The following is a 27,959-nucleotide window of genomic DNA, read 5'->3' on the forward strand; positions in this document are numbered from 1 at the left end:
CCCTTTCCCTTACTTCCCGTCGATCCTCACTGCCAAACCACCCTCATCGGAGATGCTGTTTGTCACCACCCACGTTATTGGCTGCAAATCCTTCATCCCTCGTTCTTTCTGTAAATCAACAACAGCCAAACACCCATAAAATCATCGACCACCACCAAGTTCTCTCATCCCCCACTCGTTTTCCTGTCGGGTTTAAGGCTTCAAGGGTGGCTCCCTGCCATACACCACTGTCTTCTCCATCGCAAATCTTCGATTAAAACTTCCATTCTCCTACAAGAAATTCTTGAGAAATTATTTTGAGACGAGATGATTTTGTGATCGGCGGCCGACTGATAAAGGGATGTTAGTTTGGTAGGGTTTAACTAATTAAGGAGAGATTAATTGAAATATTTTTTTACCATAATTAGATAAACCAAGTTTACCATTATACCCTTTTTAATTTATTTAATGATTTATTAATTCCTAAATTCTCATTGGTGCATTTAAGCACACAATACTTGCTAAAAACATTTGAACCTATATATATATATATATATATATATATATATATATATATATATATATATATATATATATATATATATATATATATATCAAACTCAACCCCCCCCCCAACTACCCATCCACTACCCACTAGACACCCTCCCTCATAAGATCATGAGTCATGACCATAAAGATTGTCGTCGGAACAAATACTTAATTGATCTTTTATTTTGTTTTTTATTTTTTTTTAATATCTATTGTAATTTATTTTAAGGGTTGGCTAAAAAGACATCCCATATTGCAATATAGACACCCCAATTAATTTTTTAAATATTTTTATTGAATGAAATTACATTGTTTTCTGGAAAAACTGATTATAAACAATTAATTATTGGTTGACTTTTTAAAAAGTGGTCAATGGGGTGTCTTATTAACAAGACCCTTTATTTTAATGTATGTCTATACTTTTAAAGTACACAAGTCCTAATTTACTTTTATATTTTTTTTTCCGTATTTTACGTTTTACAGTCCACCGTGTCCCTATTACATTAGATATACTGCCAGAAGAACCCCAATCCACATGGGAACTAGATCTCCCGCAGTGCTCAAACCCTAGATCATTTATTTGGGCCCAAGGCATAACTGACAAGACATGTTTATCTGACCCAATTGGCTTAGGTTCGTATCAGATTTACCAACAGAAATCCACTAAATGGCTAAATTCACAATATGTTTATAAAACGGGTTTTTGTTATCCTATAAACAACACCGAACGTGAGGCAACCACAACAGAGTGGAATGATTCACGATCATTACAAAAATATGATATAATTTTAGTTCATTAATTAGGAGAAAAGCTAGAGCTCAGACACAGAATCGGCGAATCAGATCTCGACACGTAGGCGTCGGAGTTCGGAAGAGAAGATTTGACTGGAAGTCAAAGTTCGGCGCGCTAGAGCACGTATGTCATCACGGGAACAATCACGGGAGATCCGAACCAATTCCCATAGGGCACCTCCACTTACCATGTCTTTTGCATTTACTTCTGAAATTATAATAAAAAATATGTCGATTTTAGTTGCATTTTCATTTCTAAAGGGTCAATGGGTAAAATAATAATAATAAATAGCTAAAAAGAAAAAGTCAATAGTGTATGTAAGAAAGTTGCCTGTTCAAACAAAACACAAGTTCCTAAACCGTTTTATCAATTAAAAAAAAGTAAATTACAAATTTGGTCCCTATAGTTTACCAAAAATCACAAGTTCGGTCCAAATTTTGTAAACGTCCCAATTTCATCCTTAAGGTTGCATTTTGTTGCGAACATGATCCATGACCCATATAAAATGACTTCAAATTTTGCACTGAATTTGTGATTTTGTGTAAAGTATAGGGACCAAATTTGTAATTTACTCTTAAAAATATTCTTGTTGTATGGCTGAAAGGAAAGATTTGTAATGAAATAAACATACCATGTTGTGCTAAATGACAAAGTGCAAGCTCAATGTGGCGTCTAATTATTGATGCATCGTTGTTGGCATTTTGTACAATCCATGGAAGTGCTCCATCTTCTATCAACATAGACCGATTATTTTTGTTCCCTATAACACATTATAATCAGTTAAATATTTTTAGCGTTACGCATTATAGAATTAGAAACAAAAAAATAAACCACAAAATACAACTTGCAATTTTCATTCCTTCACTTTTAATGCCATAAGCCATATATGTCTGTAACATATTTACCATTGTTATCAGCAAATAAGTAAGACAGTAAATTTGGTCCACTACATTCTATCAATTGTTTCTATTTTACAGGTATTATAGATATTTGATAAGAAAGAAAAATATAAAAACACAAAACTTATTTTCATTATTTTGTTGGTTTAGAGCCACTTTAACGATTTTCTGTAGTGATTAACCCATTATACTTTTTTTGGACATATATACATATTTCGAACCACAACATACTTTCATCAATTTATGCATTTAGCCACTAAACTATTACTTTTTTATGATTACTATAATAACTGTTTGGTGGCTAAATCAATTTACCCATTGAAGAATTATTTATTTAAAGATTATTATTACCTTTGCTAGAAGTTCTGGACTCGCATTTTGCAAAATTTGCAACTCCACGTGCAACTTGAGAAAGAACATCCGGATGTCTTGACCTAACCATCCCCAACAAAGCCTTAATTCCACCTTCAGATCGCAACCGAGTTTGCAGTTTATCTGGAAATTGCAACCAAATACATACATTAAATAATTCCCATTAATGTCAAGAAATAGCAACCTATAGAAAGAAACAAGTAAATAGAAGTATGAAAATAAGCAGAGTACCATTTCCACATAGATTGGCAATAGCTCCAGCTACCATTCGTAGAGTCTGTGGATCTTCAGCATCAGCTGCAGTCATTGCCAATAGACTAATCCCACCTTGACCCATTATAAGTTCTTGATTAGCTTCTGTAAACACCACAAACAAATTAAAACATGCGAATTAGCAAAAATTCAACAACATTTTACCTAATCGTATATTGGTTTTATCCAACTTATTCATTTTTAAAAAGAGAGCCATTAGAAATATGCCTGATTATAAAATGAAATATAATTACAAACAAAAAAAAAATATGACCATTCATGGCAAGATTTGCAATAGCACCAGCTGCTATTCTGCAAATAGTTTCATCAAAGCTTCTACTTCTAAGAAGTGCCAACAGTGATGAGAGTCCACCAGCTTCAACTATTCTTTCCTGATTTGTATCTGCACATTCACAACATGAATGGACTTTGAAGTAAACTTTTAGGAACGATTAATTGAATTTGAATTTGGGTATACTGGAATCAGTTTTTATATCTAAAATCACCGTTTTGACTGTGCATAAATATAAAACCATTTTTCTATCTAAATTAACCTTGAAATGGGCATGCAAGAATTTTCTATTTGACAATGTAATAAATCAAAGGGCTAAGTGCAAGAAACAGCAACCTACCTTCTACTTTCATTTCTTTCTATTACATCACTGTACTTAAAAAAAATCCTTATCAAGGTATTGTACTTTGAAAATTCTACCCGATTACATCATTCTACTTCTAATTTTTACTTATTAAAACTTTAAATGTCAAAATTTTTACTCAATCAAGGCATAGCACTTCCAAAAAATTTCTATTTAGGACATTATACTATAAAAAAAAAGGGTCAATATTATAAAAGACCTTATATTTTGGGTTTTTTTCCAGATTAAAACTCCAACTTTACTTTTTCCCAGAAAAAGACCTTGCATTCTTTCCATTTTTTTCTGAAAAAACCTTCAACCTTTTAATTTTTTGCAAAATAACCCTCAATTTTTTGTTTTCCCAAAAAAACCCTCACATTTGACAAGTTTTTTCGGTAAAAAAACTGCTAAAAAGGCCAAATCAAAAAAATTAGAAAAATGCAACGTCTTTTTCATAAAAATATAAATAAATAAATAAATAAAATTGAGGTTTAATCCGGAAAAAACACAATTTATAATATCCGAAAAAATTAGAAAAATGTAAGGTACTTCTATGATATTAACCCTTAAAAAAACCTACCCAACTATAGCAGAGAAAACTGCTTTGTATTTAGATGAGACATTGCTATAATTGATAGATTTTTTAAAAGAAATAGAAGCATAATGCTATAATAAACAAATAAATGAAAGTACATTGCTATTTCTGGCATTTAACACTATATAGAAAACATGTGAAGAAGGTTACAGAAACTAATGACCTTCAGCTGCTAGATTTGCCACCACCTTCACTGCATGCAAGCGTACATTAGGATCTTCCGACTCTAGCAAAGACAATATTTTTTGCAATCCAACTGTGTAATTTGATTAAAAAATAAAAAAGTTAGAAGAATATAAGCCATCAGTTTTAGGTGATAACTGCAAATCCTGCATACCATGTTCATGAAGATTGGCTATTGATGTTGTCTCCCCATTGCCTCGATCATCAATCTGAGAGTATCTAGACTGAAACAATGAAATAAAGAATTAGGTACAATACAACTTAATATAGCTCTAGCAATATACTTTCATCTTTTTGTGTATTATAGCATCTTACTTTCATTACCTTCTATTACAGCATTGTACTTTCAGTTGTTTAGTTATTATGGCGTACATTGAAAAATCTACTCAATTGTAATTTGTATTTGTAGCATGTACTTCCAACTTTTTTTTCTTTTTTAGGATTTTTACTTTAAAAGATGTACTCAATTATAGCAATGAGAATTGCTTTGTATATGGATGCCATTGCTATAGATGGATAGATCTTTCAAAGTATAACAAACAAATGAATGAAAGTGAAGTGTTATTTCTTGCATTTATCCATGTATTGAAAAGTAGACACATACCTGACCAGAACCAAAAGAGAGTTGAGACAATCTACTTTGTAACATCAAAACCTCATCTTCCAGTTTCTGTTTCTGACGAGTCTCTTCGTCCAATAAATTTTGAAGCTTTACAACATCAGCATTTGCATCTGCCTAGTCCATGAGGATAATACGTGATGTAATACATATTCAATTGAAAAAAAAAATGAAGATTTAAAAAATATATATCTTATCCTAGTTGGGTATCATAAAAATCAGACCTCTGTAGGACAAAATTGTGAATTTCGAAGACTGTGAATCTCTTCTTCAGCCCGTTTCCGTAAAGAAATTTCTTTTTGAAGCATTGTCTTTAATTCTGTAACATCTTCATTGGCATGATCATTATTACCCTGGTCATATAAAGAAAGTGAGTAAGACTGATGAAAAAATGAATTTTGTAGAGCAAGAATTCTATGGATTCTTGAATTTAAACACAGCTGCATTGGTATGGATGAACACTTTTGGGTTAAATGAAAGAAATTACATCCTACATTCATTTCTTTCTATTATAGCAGTGTAGTTTGAAAATTTTAACTAATTACAGTAATATCATCTAACTACAAAGCAATTTCACTGCTCTTGATAAGAAAAAATTTGAAAATACAATGCTATAATTGGGTAGATATTTCAGAGTACAATGTGTTTGATAAGTTGATAAGAATAAGATTATGAGTATAATTTCGTAATAGAAATGGATGCAGGATGCTATAAACAATAAATGAAAGTAATCAAAATATGTTAATATTTCTTGCATTTAGCCCAAATTGTTGAAAAAAGAAATAGGGGAAGAACATAGATAAATTATGTCGGATTATGATTACCTCTGCACTGTGATTGCCATTACTGAAGCCATTGGTTCCACGTTTTGGTTGATTTTGCATCCACTTTTCCTCAAGCTTTTTAATTGATTCCATGTAGTCCATCTGGCATTTCATTTTCTCCCTCTACAACAACATACAACATTTTAAAAGGCTGCAGAAATGCTTAGAAAAGGTAACAAATGAAGTGTCTGTGTGATAAACAACACACTTCACTAGAGGGGCACTGGTTCTAGGATTCCTATGGAATTGGAATTCAAGATTCCATTCCATTGCATGTTCGGTGTCTAAATGGTCGGAGACCATTTGAATTTCGTGTATGATGGATTTCACCATTCTCAGACCAACTCCAGTGGAGCACCAAAATACCATTTTGGTGTGAAAATTAACTCCACAAATCACTTTACAGTTTACACCAAACTTGATTTTACACATAAATTGTTATATATTTAATGTAAAAGTTGGAAATTAATTTATGAGATATATCATTATAAAAATCTAATAGAGAGCTTTAAAATGAAGACGATATTAAATATTATATTTAAAATTATTGATATAAATTTTTAAGAGTTATCAACTTTTTTAACAATTTTTCATAACATAACTATTTCAGAAGTTAAAAAAAAAAAAAACACTAATTATTTGTCATAATTGCTATGTTTTAATCTACCCTAATAAATAAGAATGATTTTGCCACATGTCATCTTCTCCTTCATTTTGACACTTTTCATTTTTTAGATTTTTTTGAATTATTTAATATCCACTTGTCATTTTTATAGTTTTTTTCTTTTTTATCCAAATCTCACCTATTAAATGCCACCTCATATTAATTAATTTTATAAATATATTAATTAATATACATAATAACTTTCTATTTTTGAATTCCTCTTTCTATTAATATATTAATTAATGTATATGTATATTAATGTAGATAATACATTTCATTTGTGAATTCATATTAATTAATTTTATTAGTATAGATTAATTAGGACCAAATTACATAAATAGTCCATGCGGTTTACCAAAAGGTCACAAACTCAATCATTACTTACTTTTTTATGAACATGGTCTTTGTGGTTATCAAAACTTTTTTTTAATAAACCCGTGTAATACACGGGTTTCACACCTAGTATAATAGTATAATAGTAACAAGGATACATTTATTATTATAATATTATATATATATATATATATATATATATATATATATATATGTGTGTGTGTGTGTGTGTGTGATTGTGTGTGTTTTGATTTTATGGTTCTAATGTGTGGTTGGAGTTGGAAAAAGATTTGGAGTCAAATATCACCATTTTGGTGTCATGTTTGGTGCTATGGCTGGAGTTGCTCTTAAGGGCGGGTGGAAGGAATTCAATTTCATTCTTCATTTTTTTGTTAAAAGACAAAAATAACTCTATTATATACATTGAAATGAACAAAAATTAAAAACTAAATCATACATTTACTATAAACAATTAAAATTTAGTTATAAAAGAAAACACAATTATTAAACTTTTATTATTGACTTCCATTTCATTTTCCTGTCAACCAAAAGCATGATAGATTCTATTCCTTTCAAAAACATTCTTCAAATGAAAGTCCCCCTTGATCTAGATGAAGCATTACTAATTATACCAGCTATTTGGAGGCATACTTAAATTTAGGTTTAATGTCATAAATGGGTAACAAACATTTTTTTTTCACAAAAAGCCATTGTTTTAAGAAAGTAATAGGGTAAGCAACTGGAACTTTGTGTTTACAAAATACCACTATTTAATGCTATTTTGTAAACAAAATCAAATATCTCGTTATGTATTTATGGTACTTGTTTAGTTGTTTAAAAACAATGGTGTTTTGTTAAAAAAATAGTCCGTTGCCCATTTGTGACAGGGACCAAACGCGTAACAAAAACAAACAGTAGGGACCTTCCGAGTTAAAAAAGTTAGGGACCAAACACACAAATTACCCAAACCATAGGGACCATTCGTGTAACTTACTCTTTTTAAAGGAAAAAGTTACTTATAAACACATATATCGAAACTAACCTCCAATGCTTCTGTATAGTTCATTTCAGCTTCAGATATACGTTGTTGTGCTTCTATTGCTGTCCTTTCAATCTCATCCTCAAATGCTTTCTGTTGTCTTTCGTTTTCTGCAATGAGTTTATCAATCTGTGTCTCAAGCTTTCTACACAAACTTTTGTAATCAAATTCCTCCTTTATTTTCAACATGTTTTCCACCTTCATAGCCTGGAATAAATTAAAAATGAAAAAAGCTTACTATTTACTTCACAAGTAAAACAATCCATATTAGAGAAAATGCTTCTGTGAAAACTTGAACACTTGGACACAAGAGAGAGAGAGAGAGAGAGAGAGAGAGAGAGAGAGAGAGCACATGTAGCCTGGCTGAGGCTGTGTTTCTCTTTTTTTTCCCATTAAGTGTTATTTAGATAAACGATGTTCAAGAAAATCATTGCAAACATAGGGAAATGGAAGGAAAAATAAATAAGAGCAAATTCCATAAAAATTGGGACTTAATGAGAAAGCCACTTTTCCCTGACTTAGTCTATTAACTCGTTTTTCTCCATCAAGTCAATAAGAAATACCGATATAGCTTAGCGGATTAAGGGCTTGTTTCTTTTGTTCCCAATAAGTTATTTATAGGTACGTGCTGAATGGATAAACTATGTGTAGAAGTAAGTATACACAAAGACTATTTCTTTATTCAGCTGGATGAAACAGTCTGAATGTGAGTAAATGACCATTTTACCCTCCTATCCCCATCAAGCCCATAATGTCAAAAAGAAAAGGCACCTAAAGCTCTCAGTTAAAAATCTGTATAACTCAAAAAAAAAAAAAAAAAAGATGAAAAGTACAAAAAGGTGAACACTCGTAACACTGTTTTTGAAATGAGTGGGACCTGATGCATGATTTTTTACTAACATATAGATTCTGGACAATGTGTCTGCAAATGGTCAGTGTTATGCAGAAAGAGTTACCAACAAAACAGGGAAAATTGTTTTCATTTAAATTTTAAGGCCTTCAAAAGCTTAGTTACTCACCCTTTGTCCAAACAATATAGTACTTGAAGTTTCTGCACGATGACGTGGCGATGGGCCAACAGTTACAATCAACGATGTTCTTGCAGTGCCTGCAAATAGAATAATCTTAGGGTTTAGGGTTTAGGGTTTAGGTGTTCAAGTACAAACATTATATAAGTTATAAACAGAATAAGTAAATAATTTGGATGTATTCTAAATAACTTGCCTCCAAATGAATCTTTAAGAAGCCTCGTCAGCTTAGAATCTCTAACGGGTACATGAGGGCTATTCTCTGCAAGAGCATTTATGCACTTCCCTAATGCACTTAATGAAAGATTTATAGATTTCGCTTCCTCTAATGTGTGTCCTTCACTTCCTGATATAGAAAACAAATCACCAATGTAAGAAATCCAAACTATATACTATCAGAGGTCATTTTAAGAAATCCAATGTAAGAAATCTAATGTTTAGTGTGTTTTAAATTTTTTATGCTTAAACTCGTAGTAAACTTCTAAAAACATAATTTTAACAATATTAAAACTAGTTCAGCATCATTTTAAGTCTTTTTGTTGAGGTCATGTCAAGATAACTGCCTTTGGGTTTGTTTATAAGAATCCAAGAAGATAAGTGATACTTGATACACACCTGACTTATGAACGCGCTCAGAGCCTGCAAGATCTACAACAACTAATTTTCCTTTCCGAATAACTGGTGGCTTAGAATTACGGCTCATGTGGATAGAATGGTCACTTTCACTTGTGATCTCAGATTCCATATCCGTAACAGACCTCTTGATGTGCACCTTAAGTATTGTATCAAAAAAAGACCAATACTTATCAACTTCTATATACATAGCAAACATCACATAAGGACAAATTGTGGGTAATAGCAATGTACTTTAATTTCTACCTATAATAGCAACATACTTACATTTCTTCAATGGTAATAGCAAAGAACTTTGTTTTACCCATAGTAGCAACATACTTACATTCTGTTACAAATATAGGCATTACTATTATGGGTGAAAAATTGCAAGTACATTGCTATTATGTGTAAGAAATTGTAAGATTATGGGTTGCATATTCCTATTATGGGTAGAAAATAAAGTACATATCGGTAGAAAGAGTAGTATATGTTGCTATTATGGGTTTCATATTGCTATCAGTGGTAAAGAAACGAAAGTACATTGCAATTATGAGTAAGGAATTGCAAGTACATTGCTACTATGGGTTGCATATTGTCATTATGACATTATCAGTAAAAAAAAACTGGAGTAGGTTGCTATTATGGGTAAGGAAATGAAAGTAGATTGCTATTATGGGGAGAAAATAAAATAAAGTACATTGTCTATATTGGTAAAATGGATGTGAAAATATCTACCACAGTTCAGTTATTTACCATAAGGATAGCATGACTACGGGAAGATTCGGTATTGAGTTTTGTATTGGCAGCAACTCGATGAGCTTCTCCAAGACGCAATAACTCCATGAAATCCTGGTGGGTTCGTATATCTACAAGAGTTGCAGCTGGAACAGAAACATCACCAGTTTTTGGATCTTCAACAATTGCAATGTTGTCATTTGATGGATTTAGGAGGTCTTGAATTGTCTCCATGTAAAGCTGCAGATATTTTATGAACAAATTTGATCAAAAGTAGAAACGTAAGGGGGTGTTTGGTTGGCAGAATGTTTGGAAGGAACGGAAATGGAATCTCAAGGAATCAGAACTTATTATAAAAATCAAGTATTTTTGCTTACTATAAAATATATGATAGGAATGGAATCTCAAGGAATCATAACTTATCACATGTTTATAACGTATTTACCTGCAAATATGAGATCATGACAGAATCAGAATCCCGGCTTATGTTAGCAAGTATATCTTCCATTGCACGGACCATGATCCCACGAGCTGATGTGTCTTCATCACCCAATCTTCCAAGAGTAAAAGTCTTCCCTGTGCCCGTTTGACCATAAGCCATCACTGTCCCATTATAACCATCTAAAACACTCTGAAATCAATGGGGTGTATTAATTACTACATGTTCAACTTTTAGCATACAATTATAAACAGAAAAAAACTGTTTAGGCATGTGAAATAAGACAAGTACTAAGTTATCATATGTATGATATCACCCACCTCCACTACAGGTTTGGCAACAACTTCATAAACACGCTTCTGTGATGCAGATTCAGTTAGCACTTCATCAAACTCATAAGTGTCTGAATCCCAATTGTTCTTTCGAAGTTTTAAGCGTTTAAACTGAGATTAAAAAAAATGAAGATTTGCATTTGCTACAGTAAGTAATGATATAATTTAACGAAATTTAACTGGAAGAATGTAGTTAGGTGCTCCTAAGTTATAAGAAGTACAATTGTCACACCTCTGGTTGCAATTCCACACAATCAGCAAAATCAGCATCTGCCACCATCTCCTCAGCATTTTGAGGTCTCAATCTGACAGCAACTCGAACTCGACCAGAAACTACAACACCAATTCAAGATAACAAAATTAAATTGATTTTGTAGTTAGGGCATTAACCTACCCCAAACATGTTGGGAAAAAAGATTGTTGATGTTGAATAATCGTTGGTGCCTTGGTATTAACTAAGGTAAAACTTCTAAATTCTAAATTCTGATCAGCATTCAGAATCATCTAAAGAGTGTGATAGTTACTACATTGGGTCATTAACACTTTTGGCAAATGCCTAGGCTACCCAAGTCTTTATCCAGCAGCTCTGGATTGCAACACGAATATCAGCATTTATGGAATTTAAACCAACAAAATCCTGAATTTATTTTAAAATCTATCTAAAGAGTTAGGATACAAGTGCAGGCGTACTGGTATGATAAACAACTTGAAACTTTTAATAAGAATGGGATAAAAGTACAGTGAGAATAGTGCACATATTCCATAACATTCAACTACAATATGTACACACTACACAACACTACAACAGTTGTCAGTTAATCAAGTATAGGAATCATCATGCTATTCTACATCTTACATCTTGTAAAATATCCAAGTCCATAAGTCACATACTTACATGCATTTTAAATCTATTATAGAGCATCCCAAAATCTTCAAGTATGCAAACAGTAACACACATTTGACACCAAATATTCAAGTATTCTTCCTTCCTTGATAAAGCTTTCACATAGCCAGGGTTTATTATAATTTCACATTTTACTTTTCATCATCAAAAATAAGTTGTTCAAACGCTACATGTCTATATGATATAAATTTACTAATTGTCATATACAACTATCAGCAGTATTCATGAATCCTGGTCTAATAACAGAGCTAATTAAGTGCACTAATGCTACAATGCTGTTAAATAAGTGTCCAGGGGATAGAATGGGGATAGAATGCATACGCTGTACAAATTAGTAGCTAAAAGTAATCCACAAACAACGTTCAGAATGCCTTATCTACTCAAACAGTTCATGGATCTCGTAGTAAAATATCACCACAGCTGCTAAAAACGGAACTATAAACAAATCTAACAGAAGAGTCCGTACATCACGAATAGTCTAAGAGATCAGCATTACGAAAATGAAAGCTGAACTCGAAAAAAAAAAGGCCAACACACCTACAACTCACCTGAATCATCGAAACCAGCACTGGAGTTGCTACGACGAACAATAGAATTCTTCGATTTGAAGGAAGAAGATGTTCTGAGATTCGATGAACCAGTTGGTTGAGCACGATCCACCTTCACCGTCCCCCTCCCATTCCTATATGAAGCCATCGTACCAAATTCAAACTGAGCACCGCCACCGCCTCTGCCGCTGCCGACGCCGATTACTTCATGTAAACCTATATGAGATTGAAATTTTGAAGTTACTCCCACTGTTTCACTTTCTCGAAGAGTGTGCTTGATCCTCGTATGCGGAGTTCAAACAAAAGGAGAGAATTGGGGCCCAGTTTTGCGGTGCGAGAAAGGGCGAATTGAAGAGGCAAAGTACAAAAGACTACACAGAGAGCGTTTGAAGTGTTTTAATTGTACATCGATGATACATAGTAGTCGGTAGATGCTCAAACAATTTTCATGGTGGTAAAAACAATCTCGTGTTTGTTTGTGTGGGATTATCAGAAAGTTACATGACGTCTAACAAAGTAAATTACAAATCTGGTCCATGGGTTTGTCCAAATTCACACTATTGGTCCTAGTATTGATTCTGTAACATGGTTGGTCCCTATTGTTTGTATATTGTTGCACAAGTGGTCCCTAGTCCATATGAGAATATCATCTTACCCTTTCTAATATTTTTTTTCTTTTCCTTTTTACCCATTTATATATTTAATAATTAAAAAAAATATAAGAAAACCCACCCTGCCTACCTCTAACCGCTATCTCTCTACCATCGATCTCTAATCCTTCTTCACCCTCCACCATTGGATCGCCTCCTTATGTCATCTTCTCTACATTGAAACCAACATCAATTATAACATTCTAAATATCATGATAAAAAATTTCATTTTTCATTTAGATAAACTCATTGTTTTCATAAAACCCAAGACACAAAATATAAGTGTCAACTACAAACATCCCAAAATCAGAGTATCCAAAACAAAGAATGTTTTAAAACCCGGGTTTTTAGTTGACCCGGTGTGATGACCGGTTCACGGGTCAACCGGTAGAACCGTCGGGTCAACCCGGTTTATGGTCTTTTTTCTATTTTTATACATATTTACTTTCCGACATAATGCATAAACATATAAAACCAATAATTTGATATCCACAAAGTTTAAACATTGAAGAAACCGCAAACGGCTCGTTGTTTTGGCGTTCGCTACTTGTATCCAACTATCCAAACCTTGTTAAAACGGTTCAATCCGGTTTTAACCGGTTCGACATAAGCGGTCGAACTGCGGTTTAGGGGAAACCCGGCCGGTTCGATCCGGTCCATATTTTTACAAAAAACCGCTCTCAATTGATCCGTCTTCTACCCCGGTCACGATCCAACCGGTTAAACCGGACGGGTCGACCCGGATTTTAAAACATTAAAAACAGGTGGAAATCAAAACTGTTGAGGATGTCTACGATCAAGTTTTTGCCTTTCCCAATCATTTGAAGTACATGAAACAAGAAATCACAACTTAGTGAGTTTTCCAAAATACCCAACATAATGGAAATACAATTACAATGCATGCATATAGGGTTTGTTGGCCCATAACCTAAACCCAACCATCCTGGATTTGTTGACATAGAGTCTCAACCCAACCATACGGGTTTGTTGGTCCACCGCACGGAGCATAAGGATGTTTATATAGCTCCCAAAATGGGTTATTAGGGTTTCCTTCTAACATGAGTACGCCCAACGTACACAAGTGTACACCCAGCGTACTAGGGCGCGCCCTAGTACGCTCAGTGTACCTTATATACGCGCAGCGTACTCCTCTTGGTCCAAAAATTACAACTTAGCCCTTGGGTTCCTCAAGGCTTTACCATTCCATCCCCCAGGACTACAAATGACAACTTTTTGGGATTTTACAATTCTTTGTGACAACCCGAAGTTTGTTCCATCGCCGGAACTCGCTTCCGTCCATAAAACTCGTCTTTAGCAAATTGTTCCGATTACGTTTTTGGATTAAGTCATTTAAGTTAAGACTTTTATTTTGACCTCGTAAGTATCCAAACACGTTAGAAACTCAAGAAAACGCTTCAAATTAGTAATTAGAAAAAATTTAGTTTCGATCATGTCGGGTTACGACGACTTAATCGGGTACGACCAAAAGCCTCGTCTAACGCCAATATCGGGTAGATTTCCACCGAGCCTCAAACTTAAACCATATTTAAAGTTCAAAAGGCCTCATTGGAAGCCTTTTTCACTCTCTCTCTACTCTCTCTGTAACATCCCAAAAATACAGTCTGGAAATTTCGTTTTAAATTAGTAATAAAACCATATTCATCAAACGTCATATAAGAATCATAAAGAATGTATCTCAAAATATCTTAACAAATGTCGAATATATCAGAGTATAAACATCCTAGGGTGAACAAATGGTGTGTGCACTGCAATCTTCCCGAGCTCCTCTTTTGAAAACTGGCTACCTGAAACCAAAACTGAAAACCGTAAGCACGAAGCTTAGTGAGCTCCCCCAAACTACCATATACCATACAATAACATATAAAGCATCTATTGGGCCTTACCCACTGCATCGGACCGAAGTCCGGAAACTAACCAGGGCCTTGCCCTCTACATCGAACCGAAGTTCGGAAACTGCATTGGACCGGAGTCCGGAACTAACCAGGGCCTTGCCTCTGCATCGGACCGAAGTGCGGAAACTGCATCGGACCGGAGTCCGGAACTAACTGCATCAGACCGAAGTCCGGAACTAATTGGGACCTTGTCCCCTGCATCGGACCGAAGTCCGGAACTGACTGAACATAACATAGCATAAACATATCAACTAGCATGAATACATATACTGCATACTGCATCGGAACAGAGTCTGGAACACATAACACAAAACATGCTTAAATCACAAAGACATCAAGCACTCTAACTACTGCATCAGACCGCGGTCCGGAACTAATTGAACATAGCATAACATAATCATAACATATAATATAAACACATATACTGCATACTGCATCGGACCATAGTCCGGAACACATAACTCATACCATGTCTGTATCACAAAGACACCAAGTATACTTAACTACTGCTAACTAAATGGGCCGGCATTGTGGCCGTAGACCCGCTCCTACTGGAAGGAAACTCACCCCACACTGCTGACGTCCCGTAGACACAATCGCATACTGTTGAAGTCCCGCAGACTCAACCTTAGTTGTTGGATGACAGATTCCCGAATTGTCAACACCAAAATAACACCCAATTAATAATTGGGTTCTAACACATAACTATAAATACATACTTTGGGTAATTACTACATTACCCCTAGCTTGGCTTACCCAAGCCCAAGGCCCAATCCATAGGCCCAAAGTCAATTAGGGATCAAAGCCCAACATATGGCCCAATTTTCCAAATTGGGCCCAAGCCTCTACATGGACTTCCCTTAAGGCCTAATTGATCAGTCCAGTCCAACATGTATCATTCTAGGGCCCAATATCATACAACCATCTAGGCCCCAACTATGGCCCATCTATGGCCCAATTTCCAAATTGGGCCCAATCCTTCATATGGGCCTTACCCTAAAGCCCAACTAATTACTCTAGTCCAATTGATTATTCTTGGATGGCCCAACACAAAGCCCAAGTGAAATTAGGGTTTCACATGAAATGACAATTAGGGTTAAGTGTTTCTCACTTAACCCATTAAGGGCTTAACCCACTAAGGACTTAATTCATTAAGTCCATTATTGCTTAGATTAATTTATGTCAATGATTATTATTTAATATTTCACTTATTAAATAATTCTTGAGTGTGTCCTAATAATTTCTCAAATATTAGTATTTTCTCAGTTAGCCCATTAAGGACTTAGTCCATTAAGTCCTTTATTCTACTTGATAAATGACATGGAATAATTTGGGCTTAATTCACAATCCAATCGCAATGGCCACAAGTGGGCCCAATAAGTCTAAGGCCCAATACTCATAATTAGGGTTTTCCACCCAAACATGGCCCAATAGGCCTAAAACCAATCTCTAAGCCCATTAGGGTTTGCTAGCGGGGCACCACCCACTACCACCTCAGGTAGTGGTGGTCAATGGCGGCTCAAGGCGGCGGCCACCACCTTACGGTGGTGGTTACTATTATTTTTATTATTAACCAAACTGATTACAATTACAATGATTCATCCAAACATAATCCACACACACTAACTAACACACTCATACACACAGCCACACCATGGTGGCCGGCGGCAGTGCTCGGCGGCAGCCACCACCTCACGGTGGTGGTGGCGGCAAATCTTGATTTTTCGGCTTGACCAAAAACACTCAAAAAAAATAATTACATCCACACACACTACACCCTTTGCCCGGAAAAGCACATAGCCACCCACCTGTGGCGTTTGGCGGTGACAGCCACAACTTTAGGACGGCAGCCACCACCTCACGGTGGTAGCGGTGATTTCCCTCGCTTCCCGATCAAACTGCCACACCCACGAAATAACACAACCACTCGGACTTGAAGCAATAATGCAGTAGCGCCTACATGAACACGGACATGGAGGCTAGAACACACGCGATAACCACCCTCGGGGTGGTAGATGTCGACTGGAGCAACAGGTGACGGTCGCGACTGATTGAAACATTGAATCGACTGGTGGCGGTCGCAACAGCTTCGCTCGTAAAACCCTCACAGCCCCGTCGCCAAAACCCTTGATCTCTCTCTCTCCCGACGACAGAACACAAGGTGGAAATTCCGATGGTGCTAGACGGTCGGAAAACAGACGAAGAGGATAGCGGCGAAGAAGGTGACGACAACCCGATGGCAAGGCGGCAGGCGGTGGTCGTCGGGGCTCCATCTGGCCGGAGCGCAAGTGGGAAAACTGGCGATGGCGGCTGGAGGAGTGGAGGGGGTGACGGCTCCTTCAAAATGCTAGGATTAGGGTTTTGTAAAGCATATATACCCGACACATATAAAAATTTTCCATAATGTCAAGAATAGTCCCTCCGCCTTACTTTTCTTTCAAATGGAATCCAAAAGTTACCATTTAAGTCCCTGCCCATAAAACTCTTTACAATTAAATCCGAAATTTACCAACAACCCCCTTACTCCATAAAATATCTTCAAATTAAGCCCCCAAAATTATCATTTAGCCCTTGCCTTCATAAATATTTACAAAACAAATCTGGGACTTACACTTTTAACCCCCAACTTCTAAAATTCTTCACAAATTAATCTGGGACTTATATTTATTAATTTATTTAAATAAACGGGGCGTTACACTCTCTCTTCAAATCCAAGCTTTTGATCCAAAAACCACTCAATTCAAGCTCCAAATCGTTAAGGTTACTATCCTAACTCATAGATTAACATCTTTAGCCTTCAAATTCGTGTTTAAACCATGAAATAGGACCATGTTCATGTGTTTACGACCCTAGAACAGTCCTAGGCCTTAAACACACATAGATGGGGTTTTGGATCCCCAAAACCCTTCCAAACCACCTTTAGAGCTTAGATGTGACTTAGGGTCTTACAAAACCGGACTTGGAACACTAAAAACTCATCATTTAAGGGGTAAACATGATTTTACAGCCCAAGCACATGCTTGGACCGTAAACACCCTTTCATAGGCCGTAAACACCTTTTAAGGTGTTAAGATGCCCCTTTAACACCTCCTAAGCCGTGGAATAAAGTCTAGAAGCAACCACAAATGAGTTAGGAGCCTTAAACTTGATAAAAACCACTCCCTTAGGAGTTCATGGCTGTAAACACCCCAAGGATAGGTTCATGGGCCGTAAACTCCTATAACTTAGTCAAATGATGCCCAAATTTCATTCCATGGCTTGTATATTGAGTTAAAATCACATATGATTAATCTAGGACCATCAAAACACATAAGGAAGGAGTATGAGGGAGCTTACGGCCATAAACTCCTAGTTTTACAGCCGTAAACTCTTTGTAATGGTCCATGTTGTAACAGCCCGGATTCCCAGGTATTATTTATTCATATATATATTTGGTGTTTTGTGAGGGGACTCGGCAAGTTGGAGCTCAAACTCGCCGAGTAGGATCGCGGTTTTGGACGCGGGTTCGTGCCTGGACTCGGCGAGTCCGCGCTGTTTAATGAAAACCTAATTTCCCGGTCCTGAGCCCTATTTAAAGGACCTTATGGCCCTTCATTGCGGCTACCTTCGACCTTGAGAGCACCAGAGCAGCTGAGAGTTCTTGTGAGTGAGATAAGAGGCCATTATTCACCAATTTTGTGTGTGTTTGCAAGAAAGGAAGAGGAAGGTCAAGCTAGGAGAGTTGGGGAGCTTGGATCTACTTCCATTTCGACAGAGGAAGCTACTTGAGGTAACATTCAGAGCTTATTCTCGTGTTTTTGTTGATATGGCCAAATCTAGGGTTTCTTCATGCCTTGTTTGCCTTGTATTTGGAGTGTGAGAGGTCCCTTGGGGAAATGGTGCCTAGATCTGGACCTTATTAGGTCCAGAGAGTCCCAAATGCCATGCTTTATGCCTTTCCTTTTGAGTTGGAGACTTAGGTTACCATTTTAGATGTCATTTCATCAAAAGAAGCCTTGTGGGCGTTGCATGGTAGCCAAGATTGTGACTTTACGTAATGAATGTGCTTGGGAGGGCTAGATCTATGAGTTGTTGGAGCGGATCTGACCTCAGAAGCGAGATTGAGTTGATGCATGGCATGGACTCGCCGAGTCTGAAGAACAGACTCGGCGAGTAGCATGAAGATTGTCCTTAACCACTTAGCGAGTGGTCTTGCCGAGTTAAGAGGTTGACTCAGTGAGTCAGGGAGAGTTAGAGAGGGTTGACAGATGGACTAAGTCGAGCTGGAACTCGCCGAGTTGTTCTTGAGAATCGGCGAGTTGAGTCGTGGTGGCCCCGCGATTCATGCCAGGTGGGACTCGTCGAGTCAGGGAAGTACTCGACGTGTCAAAAGAAGATCCTAGGGAGTCAGTGAGCACGTATAGACTCGCCGAGTTGCTTTAGTGCACTCGTCGAGTCCGGTCAAAGTTGATCGTTGACCGTTGACCAGAGTTGACCAGTGTTGACTTGATAGGGGCAGTCAACCTTAGTTGAGAAAGTGTTAATTAGAGATATATTGTGTTATAGGAGGATTATAGCTCGGAGGGTCGAGCGCGAGTGATTTCCGGGATTTGCGAGTTACCGAGATACGCGAGGTGAGTCTTCTCACTATACTTTACCTTGAGTAGGTAATCAAAGTTATCTGACAGAGTATTTGTATGCTATATGTATGTTATGTGTTGTACTGCATTATTTCTATGTGACTTATGTTGTGCATGTTTATAGAGTTGGAACCAGAAGGTTCCCAGAGTTAGAACCAGTGGGTTCACAGAGTAGGGTCTACGGACCCACAGAGTTATAGCCTCGAGTGGCTAATATGTGTTATGTGTGGTATTTTGGGGAACTCACTAAGCTTTGTGCTTACAGTGTTAGTGTTGTTTGTTTCAGGTACTAGTGATGACCGTGGGAAGGTGCCGGCTTGATCTGTACACACGCATGGGATTTTTATGATATGTGATCTTGGGATTTTTGTATGATATGGATTGAAGTCTTAAAACATTGATGTTTTTATGAAAATTAAATGAAAATGTTTTTATATTATGCGAAAAATTATTTTGAAATTCACGGTGTTACAAGTTGGTATCAGAGCCTTGGTTTGAGGGATTCGAGTACACCTTCGGGCATATTTGAACTCAAACCGAGGATTTGAGAAGTATTTCAAAAAGAGTAAAAGATTTTTGGAAAAACGCAGAGCAGAGTTGTGTGTACGATCAGTCCGCGCCCGAACGGTGATTTCCCAAAATACCCTCATGTTATGTGATATTGATATTGATATGATGTATTCCCATGCTAGAGTAGGCTAGGTACTCCGATTAGGACTAGAGTGGCCTGATTTGTGATGCCTTAGCCTAGGGAGAGGTGAGCTGCTATGAGATGCTTGAGAGTGAGTAGGTAGCAGCGAGGGGCTTATGAGAGATCTGTTAGAGAGTGGATTATGCATGATAGAGTACTTGGAATTTGGGATCCGAAGAGGAGGACTTGGGGTGTATTCTGATACGGTGCGGACAGTAGTATTGGGCCCGTACTACTGAAAGCACCGGAGCGGTGTACAACCCAAGTAAGAATCCTTGGAATACCAAAGGTCAAGAAGGGATGAGTTGTCGAGTATGAGTATGCTCGAATGGGTTCTAATTTATCGTATGTTGTATTTCAGAGGTAGATCATGGTGAGGACACGTCTGATGCCTAAGAGCAGTGAGACCAGTGATGAGGAGATCCGTCGGATCATCCACGAGGAGGTGGCTGTGGCCATCAGGGCAGAGATACCAGAGATGTTCGGGTCTATTAAGACCATGCTGATTGGGACCTTTGACGAGCGTTATGCCGCTCTTTCTGAGGCTGTTGTTGCAGCGGCCACAACAGCTATTGCTGCCGCGAGGCCGCAAGGTGGTGATGCGTTGCTGTTCCGGGAGTTCAGCAACACAAAACCGCCAGAGTTTGATGGGACCCAGGACCCGGTGGCAGCTATGAGGTGAATTTATGACATAGAGGGGTGTTTCTTCACTTGCTCATCTCCTGAGCATTTGAAGGTTCGGTTCGCACTGAACCAGCTTTGCTTGGGAGCGAAGGACTGGTGGAAGTTTTGTGACGGTGCACTTTACGCCTGCTGAGCTTGCGACAGTGACCTGGGAGAGGTTCACTGCCATGTTCCGAGATGAGTACGTTCCCCAGGTGGAGAGGGAGCGTTTGGCCCAGGAGTTTTTGACCCTCAAGCAGGAGACTGAGTCTGTTACGACGATTACCAGGATGTTCCATGAGAGGGAGATGTTATGCCCTGAGCACGTGTCCATCGAGCAGGCACGTATGAGCCGATATCTGAGTATTTTGAGGAGAGACATTCGGGAGTTCGCGGCGAACTCCTCGTACCGGACATTTTCCGAGCTTCAGGCAAATGCCCATAAGAGGGAGATTGAGCTAGAGACTCAGGCCAGGGAGGAGGCAGAGTCTCAGGGGAGGGATCGGGGACCGGCACAGTCTCAGCCGGCAGCCAAGCGGGCCAAGCCCACTGACCCCAAACCAGGGAGCCAGAAGGGCCGCACTTGTGGGAAGTGTGGCAAGGGTCATGATGGAGTCTGTAGAGCGGGATCTTGCTACAAGTGTGGCAAGGAGGGGCACATGGCCAAGGACTGCCCCAAGGGGTGTGCGGTGTGTTTTCACTGCAATTAGACCGGACACCAGAAGGCAGAATGTCCGCAGTTGCGAGGATCATCTCAGGGAGCACCTCAGGGATCTACCCCTGCCGCCATCAGAGCTACCGAGAGTCGGCCAGTGAAGGCCGAGGCGCCGAGGGCACGAGGGAGAGCTTTTCAGCTGACCGCGGAGGAGGTCCGCGCAGCGCCCGATGTCGTGGCTGGTATGTATTCTTTCGTGTATTTATTTTGATGTTGAGATATTATGCTTATATTATGTTATGCGTAGGTACTTTTCTTGTGAATTCTGTACCTGCCTTGGTGTTATTTGACTCGTGTGCGAGTCGGTCTTTTGTATCTTTGGCTTTTAGTCAGCATATCAGTGTTAGTCGTGAGGCGTTGAGTCAGCCTCTGAGAGTTTCCATAGCTGATGAGAGGGTGATATATGCCACGGAGGTTCTCCGAGGGTGCGTAGTCGAGATTTTCGGTGTTGAGTTCCCGATTGATCTGGTTCCTATTGCGATGGGTGATGGCTGTGTCATTGTGGACATGGACTGGTTGAGCAGATTCGGTGCGGTTATCGACTGCGAGCGACAGCTGGTGACCATACGAGATCCTAGTGGGGGAGTTCTTTTGGTGTACGGCGAGGGTACACGTTCAGGATCAGCGTTTTTTTCGGCCACTAGGGCGAGGCAGTGTCTACAGCAGGGCTGTAAGGGTTTTGTGGCGTATGTGATGGATACGCGGGTGGATTCCGAGAGGCCGAGTTCAGTTGAGGAGGTTTCGGTAGTGCGTGAGTTCCCGGATGTATTTCCCGAGGAGTTGTCGGGTGTACCTCCTGTGAGGCAAGTGGAGTTCAGTATCGATTTGGTTTCGAGGGCCGCGCCTATCGCTAAGGTACCTTATCGCCTTGCACCTCCAGAGATGCAAGAGTTATCCTCGCAGCTTCAGGAGCTGCTGGGGAAGGGGTTTATTCGGCCGAGCGCCTATCCTGTTCGTCAAGAAGAAGGATGGTTCACACCGGATGTGTATTGATTACCGGGAGTTGAACAAGCTGACAGTCAAGAACCGTTACCCTTTGCCGAGGATCGACGATTTATTCGATCGGTTGTAGGGAGCATCTTGGTTCTCCAAGATCGATTTAAGGTCTGGATATCAACAGGTGAGGGTGCGGGATGAGGATGTCCAGAAGACAGCGTTCAGGACGCGTTATGGGCATTATGAGTTTGTGGTGATGCCTTTCGGGCTCACCAATGCCCCGACAGTGTTCATGGATCTCATGAACCGAGTGTGCAGGCCGATGCTGGATCGGTCGGTGATTGTATTTATCGACGACATTCTGGTATATTCGAGATCTAGAGAGCAGCATGAGGAGCATTTGAGAGAGGTTCTCGGAGTTCTGAGATCGGAGAGGCTTTATGCCAAATTCTCCAAGTGTGATTTCTGGTTGCGGGAGGTCCAGTTCTTAGGACATCTCGTTAACCAGAAAGGGATATTGGTCGACCCGGCCAAGGTTGAGGCGGTGATGAGTTGGGAGGTGCCGAGGTCACCCTCCGGTGATCTGTACACACGCATGGGATTTTTATGATATGTGATCTTGGGAATTTTGTATGATATGGATTGGAGTCTTAAAACATTGATGTTTTTATGAAAATTAAATGAAAATGTTTTTATATTATGCGAAAAATTATTTTGAAATTCACGGTGTTACAAATGTGTTGATTTAATCACTTTCCAATGCCCTATAACCAAACCTAGCATCATCCCTAAAATGTTATAAGGCTAATTAGCACCCAAGAGCACCACCCATGAGTTTACGGCCGTAAACTCATGGGGATGTGGTGTTTAGGGCCGAAACCTCCTCTAAGAACTTACTCTTGAAGAGTAAACTCCATGCCTAAGCCATACACCCCCTTAGATGCCACCCGGGTCACTCCAAACACTTGAATAGAAGTGTTTTCGTGTCTCGAAGTGTCTATTCATATTTGATTAGTGGTTCAAAGTCTAATTAGATACAATGTGTATCTCTTCATATTACATAGGAACCTCGCGTGTCATCAAGCCCCGAACTGACGTTTAGCATCCAAACCGACACGCTTCTCGACCGGTGAGTTCATACCCCTACTCATTTTCCATGTTTTCAAATGTTTTCAGGGGGGAATACAAGCAAAAGTACAAGGAAATCTTGTACTCAAATTTTTTATTTCAGTTCAAATGTTTATATTCTGTATGCTTTTAATATCGAAAACTGTATTAACCAATAGTTCGAATTGCAGAGTTAGCTTTCAGACTAATTGTAGATTTCTTTATAAAGTGTTATAATCTATGTTACATTTTATAATTTGCGAAGGATTCATACTAATCATAAATTAGGATTAATACTAATAAGATACGCCCTCGGATAGTAATAGAACGACAAAAGTACAGCTAGTGCACGCCTTTGGATGACACCAAAACTTCAAAAATACAGCTAGTGTACGCCTTGAGTGTCACCAGAGTTTCGGAATAAATTCGAAAGTACGCCTTTGGATATCAACAGAGTTTCAAAAATATACGCCTTTGGATGTCGACAGAGCTTCGGAAATACGTCTAAAGTACGCCTTTGGAAGTCACCAGAACATCGAATATACAGTTAGTGTACGTCTCTGAGTGTCTCCAAAGATTCAAAATTACGGATAAGTATAGTAGATATTTGACATTCGTGTGTAGGATAACTAGGATATCAGAATACCTAACTAATACTACAAGTATGGTAGATACGAGTACATTGCATTCCGAATCAAGAACTAACCACGACTATTAGGAAAATAAGGGTTTTTCCTGGGATAACACAACTGCTCTTAACTAAACTGTGTAACGAATGGATAACTAAACTTTCTTATAAGAAAATATGGGATTTTCTTGGATAACGAATTTTCAGAAAACTAAAGGAAACTTATTCTTTTTCAAAAATAAACCGCTTATGAACTCACCAGCTTTATGCTGATTTTCAAACTGCTTGTATTCTCAGGTCCGCATTAGACAGGTACCCTGCAATCTTGTGGTGAAGACGGAGCGTATAGAAGACTCGTCTTAACTTTTGTTCATATGATATATATGTATAACACTTGTAACACTTTGATTTCAAACAAATGTAATAATTCTATGTAATGTAATGTTTTGTGTTTACTACGCTTACTATATACATTGGTTACGATATACATGACGTCCTCCACCCCGGAACGTTTCCGCCATCGGTTTCGGGGTGTGACACTCTTCGCCCACTTAAATTCGATTTCGTCCTCGAAATCATTCTTTACTGTCCCCAGTAACCCGACATCCTGAAGAGCACCTCCGCAACCATAGCGTCCGATGTCTTTCGAAGGAGACTAAACTCAAAGGGAATCTTTCCATTCCAAAGAAGACGATTCTACAATCCCATGCAGCACACAATTCTTTACCCCCTAAAACCTGCGATCTGGGAACCTGGATTCAGTCTGACCCCCCGAGGCCGACCACTCGTACTATCCATCACTAGCTCTCTTTCCCTAACTAATAGCAGACTATTCCGCCCTGAGAACCTGAGGTTTCTACCCATAGATAGAACCATGGATTATATTTTGTTAAACCCTTGCGCCTACAACTTACCGTTTGCTCGCGCTAGGTATCTTGGCCTACTACAAAGAGAAGGGTTGCCTTAGTTCGATCAAGCACAACTTTCCATCTAACAGACCATGAGGATAAGATGTTTACATTATACCGATGATAATCCACCATGCCGCTCCTCGTCGCCCACCACTTCCAAAGAATATAGTCCCGCAACGGCTACCCCACGACATACATACCTGTACCAGCCAACCATTAAGACACTCATAACTAGTCCATATCCCCCCCTCGGGTGGGAATACCAATATGCCAAGTAAATTCAACCATCAAGTTGAAATTCTCAGGGTTTGTGGGCCAACCACCTCAACCCTACCGCTCCTATTGAGCCTCCGTGCCTACAACTTCCAGTCGGCCCGCATCGGGTATCTTGGCCTACTGCATAGAGCAGGACCGCCTCAACCCCTCCCACATAATATGTGTCGTAAAAAACGGCCAAGAGAAAAATATATCCCGAACGCGCCCTTACACATGACAAAATCAACAAAATCTTTATGCCCACGACCTATGACTGTAATACCCTTACATGGTCCTTTGCATAGGGTTGGATTGTCTCTGAGCCCACAGCACGAGTCTGGTATGCCCACTTTGGCCCTCAGCTCATGACTAGAATGCTCCCGATAACTTATCGACACTGTTTTCATCATCACAGTTGTCCCAACGCTCCACCTAGGAGATTCACACCTCCTCCACTGCCCCAAAAGGGCCTAATCAAAGTCCTTCCCAACACCAACAAGCGTCAAAGTACTGAAACCTCACTCCACAATATTCACTTGTAGAACAAGTTGTTACACCATGTCATATATATACTCGGAACCTGATCATATAACTATCTAAACCCACACAAAGTCTTCGGCATATTCCATCAACATGTTCAAAACTAGGGGACATACCTATCGATTGTTGTAGCATAGCAGCACACATAGATCTACAACACATACAGAGTCTTCAACATGACTGGACCGCCTCACCAGGCCTGTTCTCACCCACTTGGTGCTTCGAACTCCTGATCCATCCTGCAAACCATAACCCCGGCCTAACCCTAGGCCTCATGCCGATCATCCACCCACTCAAAAAGTTGTGGCCCGATCCCTGACCCGCACACCTACCACATGCGCTAAGACATTGTTATGGATAAAGTTGGAAACTTTATTCATCTAAACATCTTGTTGATTCAGATCTAAAAGTGGGAGACTTAGACTTAATGGATTAAGTTGAGAAAGATGCATTTTTGGGTCCTTTTGAGACTTAAAGTCTAGATCTTGGTGGTTTGGACCATCATAATGAATAAAGTTGGAAACTTTATCCATTGTGAAGTATTAGGAATCCTATCTGATGATTTTAGCTTTGGTCCTTATGGATTAAGCTCATTTGAGTTGTTCAGACCAGTTCCCATGGCATGGCCATAGGCTTCCATGGCGTGGCGGCTAGGGAATCATCAATTGTTTTGGCATTTTGTGCCCATGGTGTGGAGGGATGCTATTGGCAATTTTGACTTTAGCATTGATCGTTGACTTTTCGACAAGTTTGACTAGAATTGAGTAGTTGACTAAGGAATGGTTTCGGTTTGGTTTTTTGAAGCTTGGTTTGACGGTCCTGATTTTGAAGTAGTTGTTGGGCTTCTGTTAAGTAGTTTAGGCGAGTTTTCCTCGCTATACCCGTGGGCCGAAGGCACCAATGTCGGCCCACTAGGTTGTGTTATGTATCCTAGTATATAGGATATTATTATATGGTATTAAACTATTAGATTAGTAGACCTGCATGATTATATGTATTTGTTGGTTATATATTATATGTTTCATATGTCGACATATTACAGTTGGGTTGAGGCGGTCCTTCTTTATGCTGAAGACCAAGATACATAGGGTGGTTTGGATAGGCTATAGGCCTTGTGAGGCGGTCCAGTTAAGTTGTAGTCCCGTAGAGCGGTCCAAATAGAATGTAGGCCCTGGGAAGCGGTCCAGTCAGGCTGAAGGCTCGTATATGCATGTTATCTGTTTGGTTGTGTGGGTATTTTGGGGGGAAACTTACTAAGCTTTTGTTTACAATTTGATTTCATGGTTTCAGATACTTCAGATGATCGAGGGAAGGAAAAAAGCGTGATTGTGTACATCATCCTTGGCTATTTATTGATAAATGATGTTAGAATACTTTGATTTACAATTACAGCTTTTCGAAAACAATGTTTTGTATGACTTATGGAAAATGGTTTGAAAATGAAAATTTTTACTATGGTTTTTGGGATGGTACACTTTGAACTTTATCTATATATTCCTTTTTTTTTACTATTTCTATGAATACTCATTTTTCATAAATAAATAGATTAAATGCACCCAATAGTAACATACTTTAGACATATCTATAGTGTACGTAACATTCCTTGAATCTTATATGTTTTGTGTTTCTATTTGAATTTAACAATTATATTCCATTTTTTCATTTTAAAAGCTAGCAGTTTTTTTGTAATTAAAATTGGAAGTTTTATAATTATTAGTTTTTCTATTCTTTGGTAGGAAAAATAATCCTCATAAATTATGTTAAAAGCAATGGGCAGACGAATAAACAAAATTGTTACAATTGTGGAGTTGATAAAGATACATTTTAGGGCTATTTTCAATAATGAGGATGGCAAGGGCATTATCGTCTTTTTGATATACACAACTGAAGTCATCTTTGTGTTTCAGAGAAGAATTGTAGGTATTCCTCAAATTACATCCATTGGATCCACATATATAATCGATACATGGGAACCCTTAGAGGAAGGCTTACTC

At 38.5% G+C, this 27,959-nt stretch overlaps 1 protein-coding gene across 1 annotated transcript; it reads right to left on the reverse strand.

Moving 5' to 3' along the window:
• Positions 1-1,173: 1,173 nt before the first annotated feature.
• ARK2 (armadillo repeat kinesin 2) lies at positions 1,174-12,736 on the reverse strand. The gene is made up of 19 exons (XM_079032325.1): positions 12,338-12,736; positions 11,118-11,218; positions 10,874-10,996; positions 10,560-10,745; positions 10,133-10,354; positions 9,380-9,536; positions 8,961-9,110; positions 8,756-8,844; positions 7,740-7,943; positions 5,701-5,823; positions 5,101-5,229; positions 4,862-4,993; positions 4,412-4,481; positions 4,238-4,330; positions 3,119-3,247; positions 2,824-2,949; positions 2,572-2,715; positions 1,953-2,081; positions 1,174-1,528 (listed from the first exon to the last, which is right to left on the reverse strand). The coding sequence occupies exons 1-19, from the start codon at positions 12,483-12,485 to the stop codon at positions 1,368-1,370; spliced, it is 2,616 nt and encodes an 871-aa protein (XP_078888451.1). The 5' UTR covers positions 12,486-12,736; the 3' UTR covers positions 1,174-1,367.
• Between the last annotated feature and the right edge of the window lie 15,223 nt (positions 12,737-27,959).

The sequence above is a fragment of the Lactuca serriola genome, chromosome 3 (assembly GCF_051521515.1).
Source record: "Lactuca serriola cultivar US96UC23 chromosome 3, Lser_US96UC23_V15, whole genome shotgun sequence".
Taxonomy (NCBI): domain Eukaryota; kingdom Viridiplantae; phylum Streptophyta; class Magnoliopsida; order Asterales; family Asteraceae; genus Lactuca; species Lactuca serriola.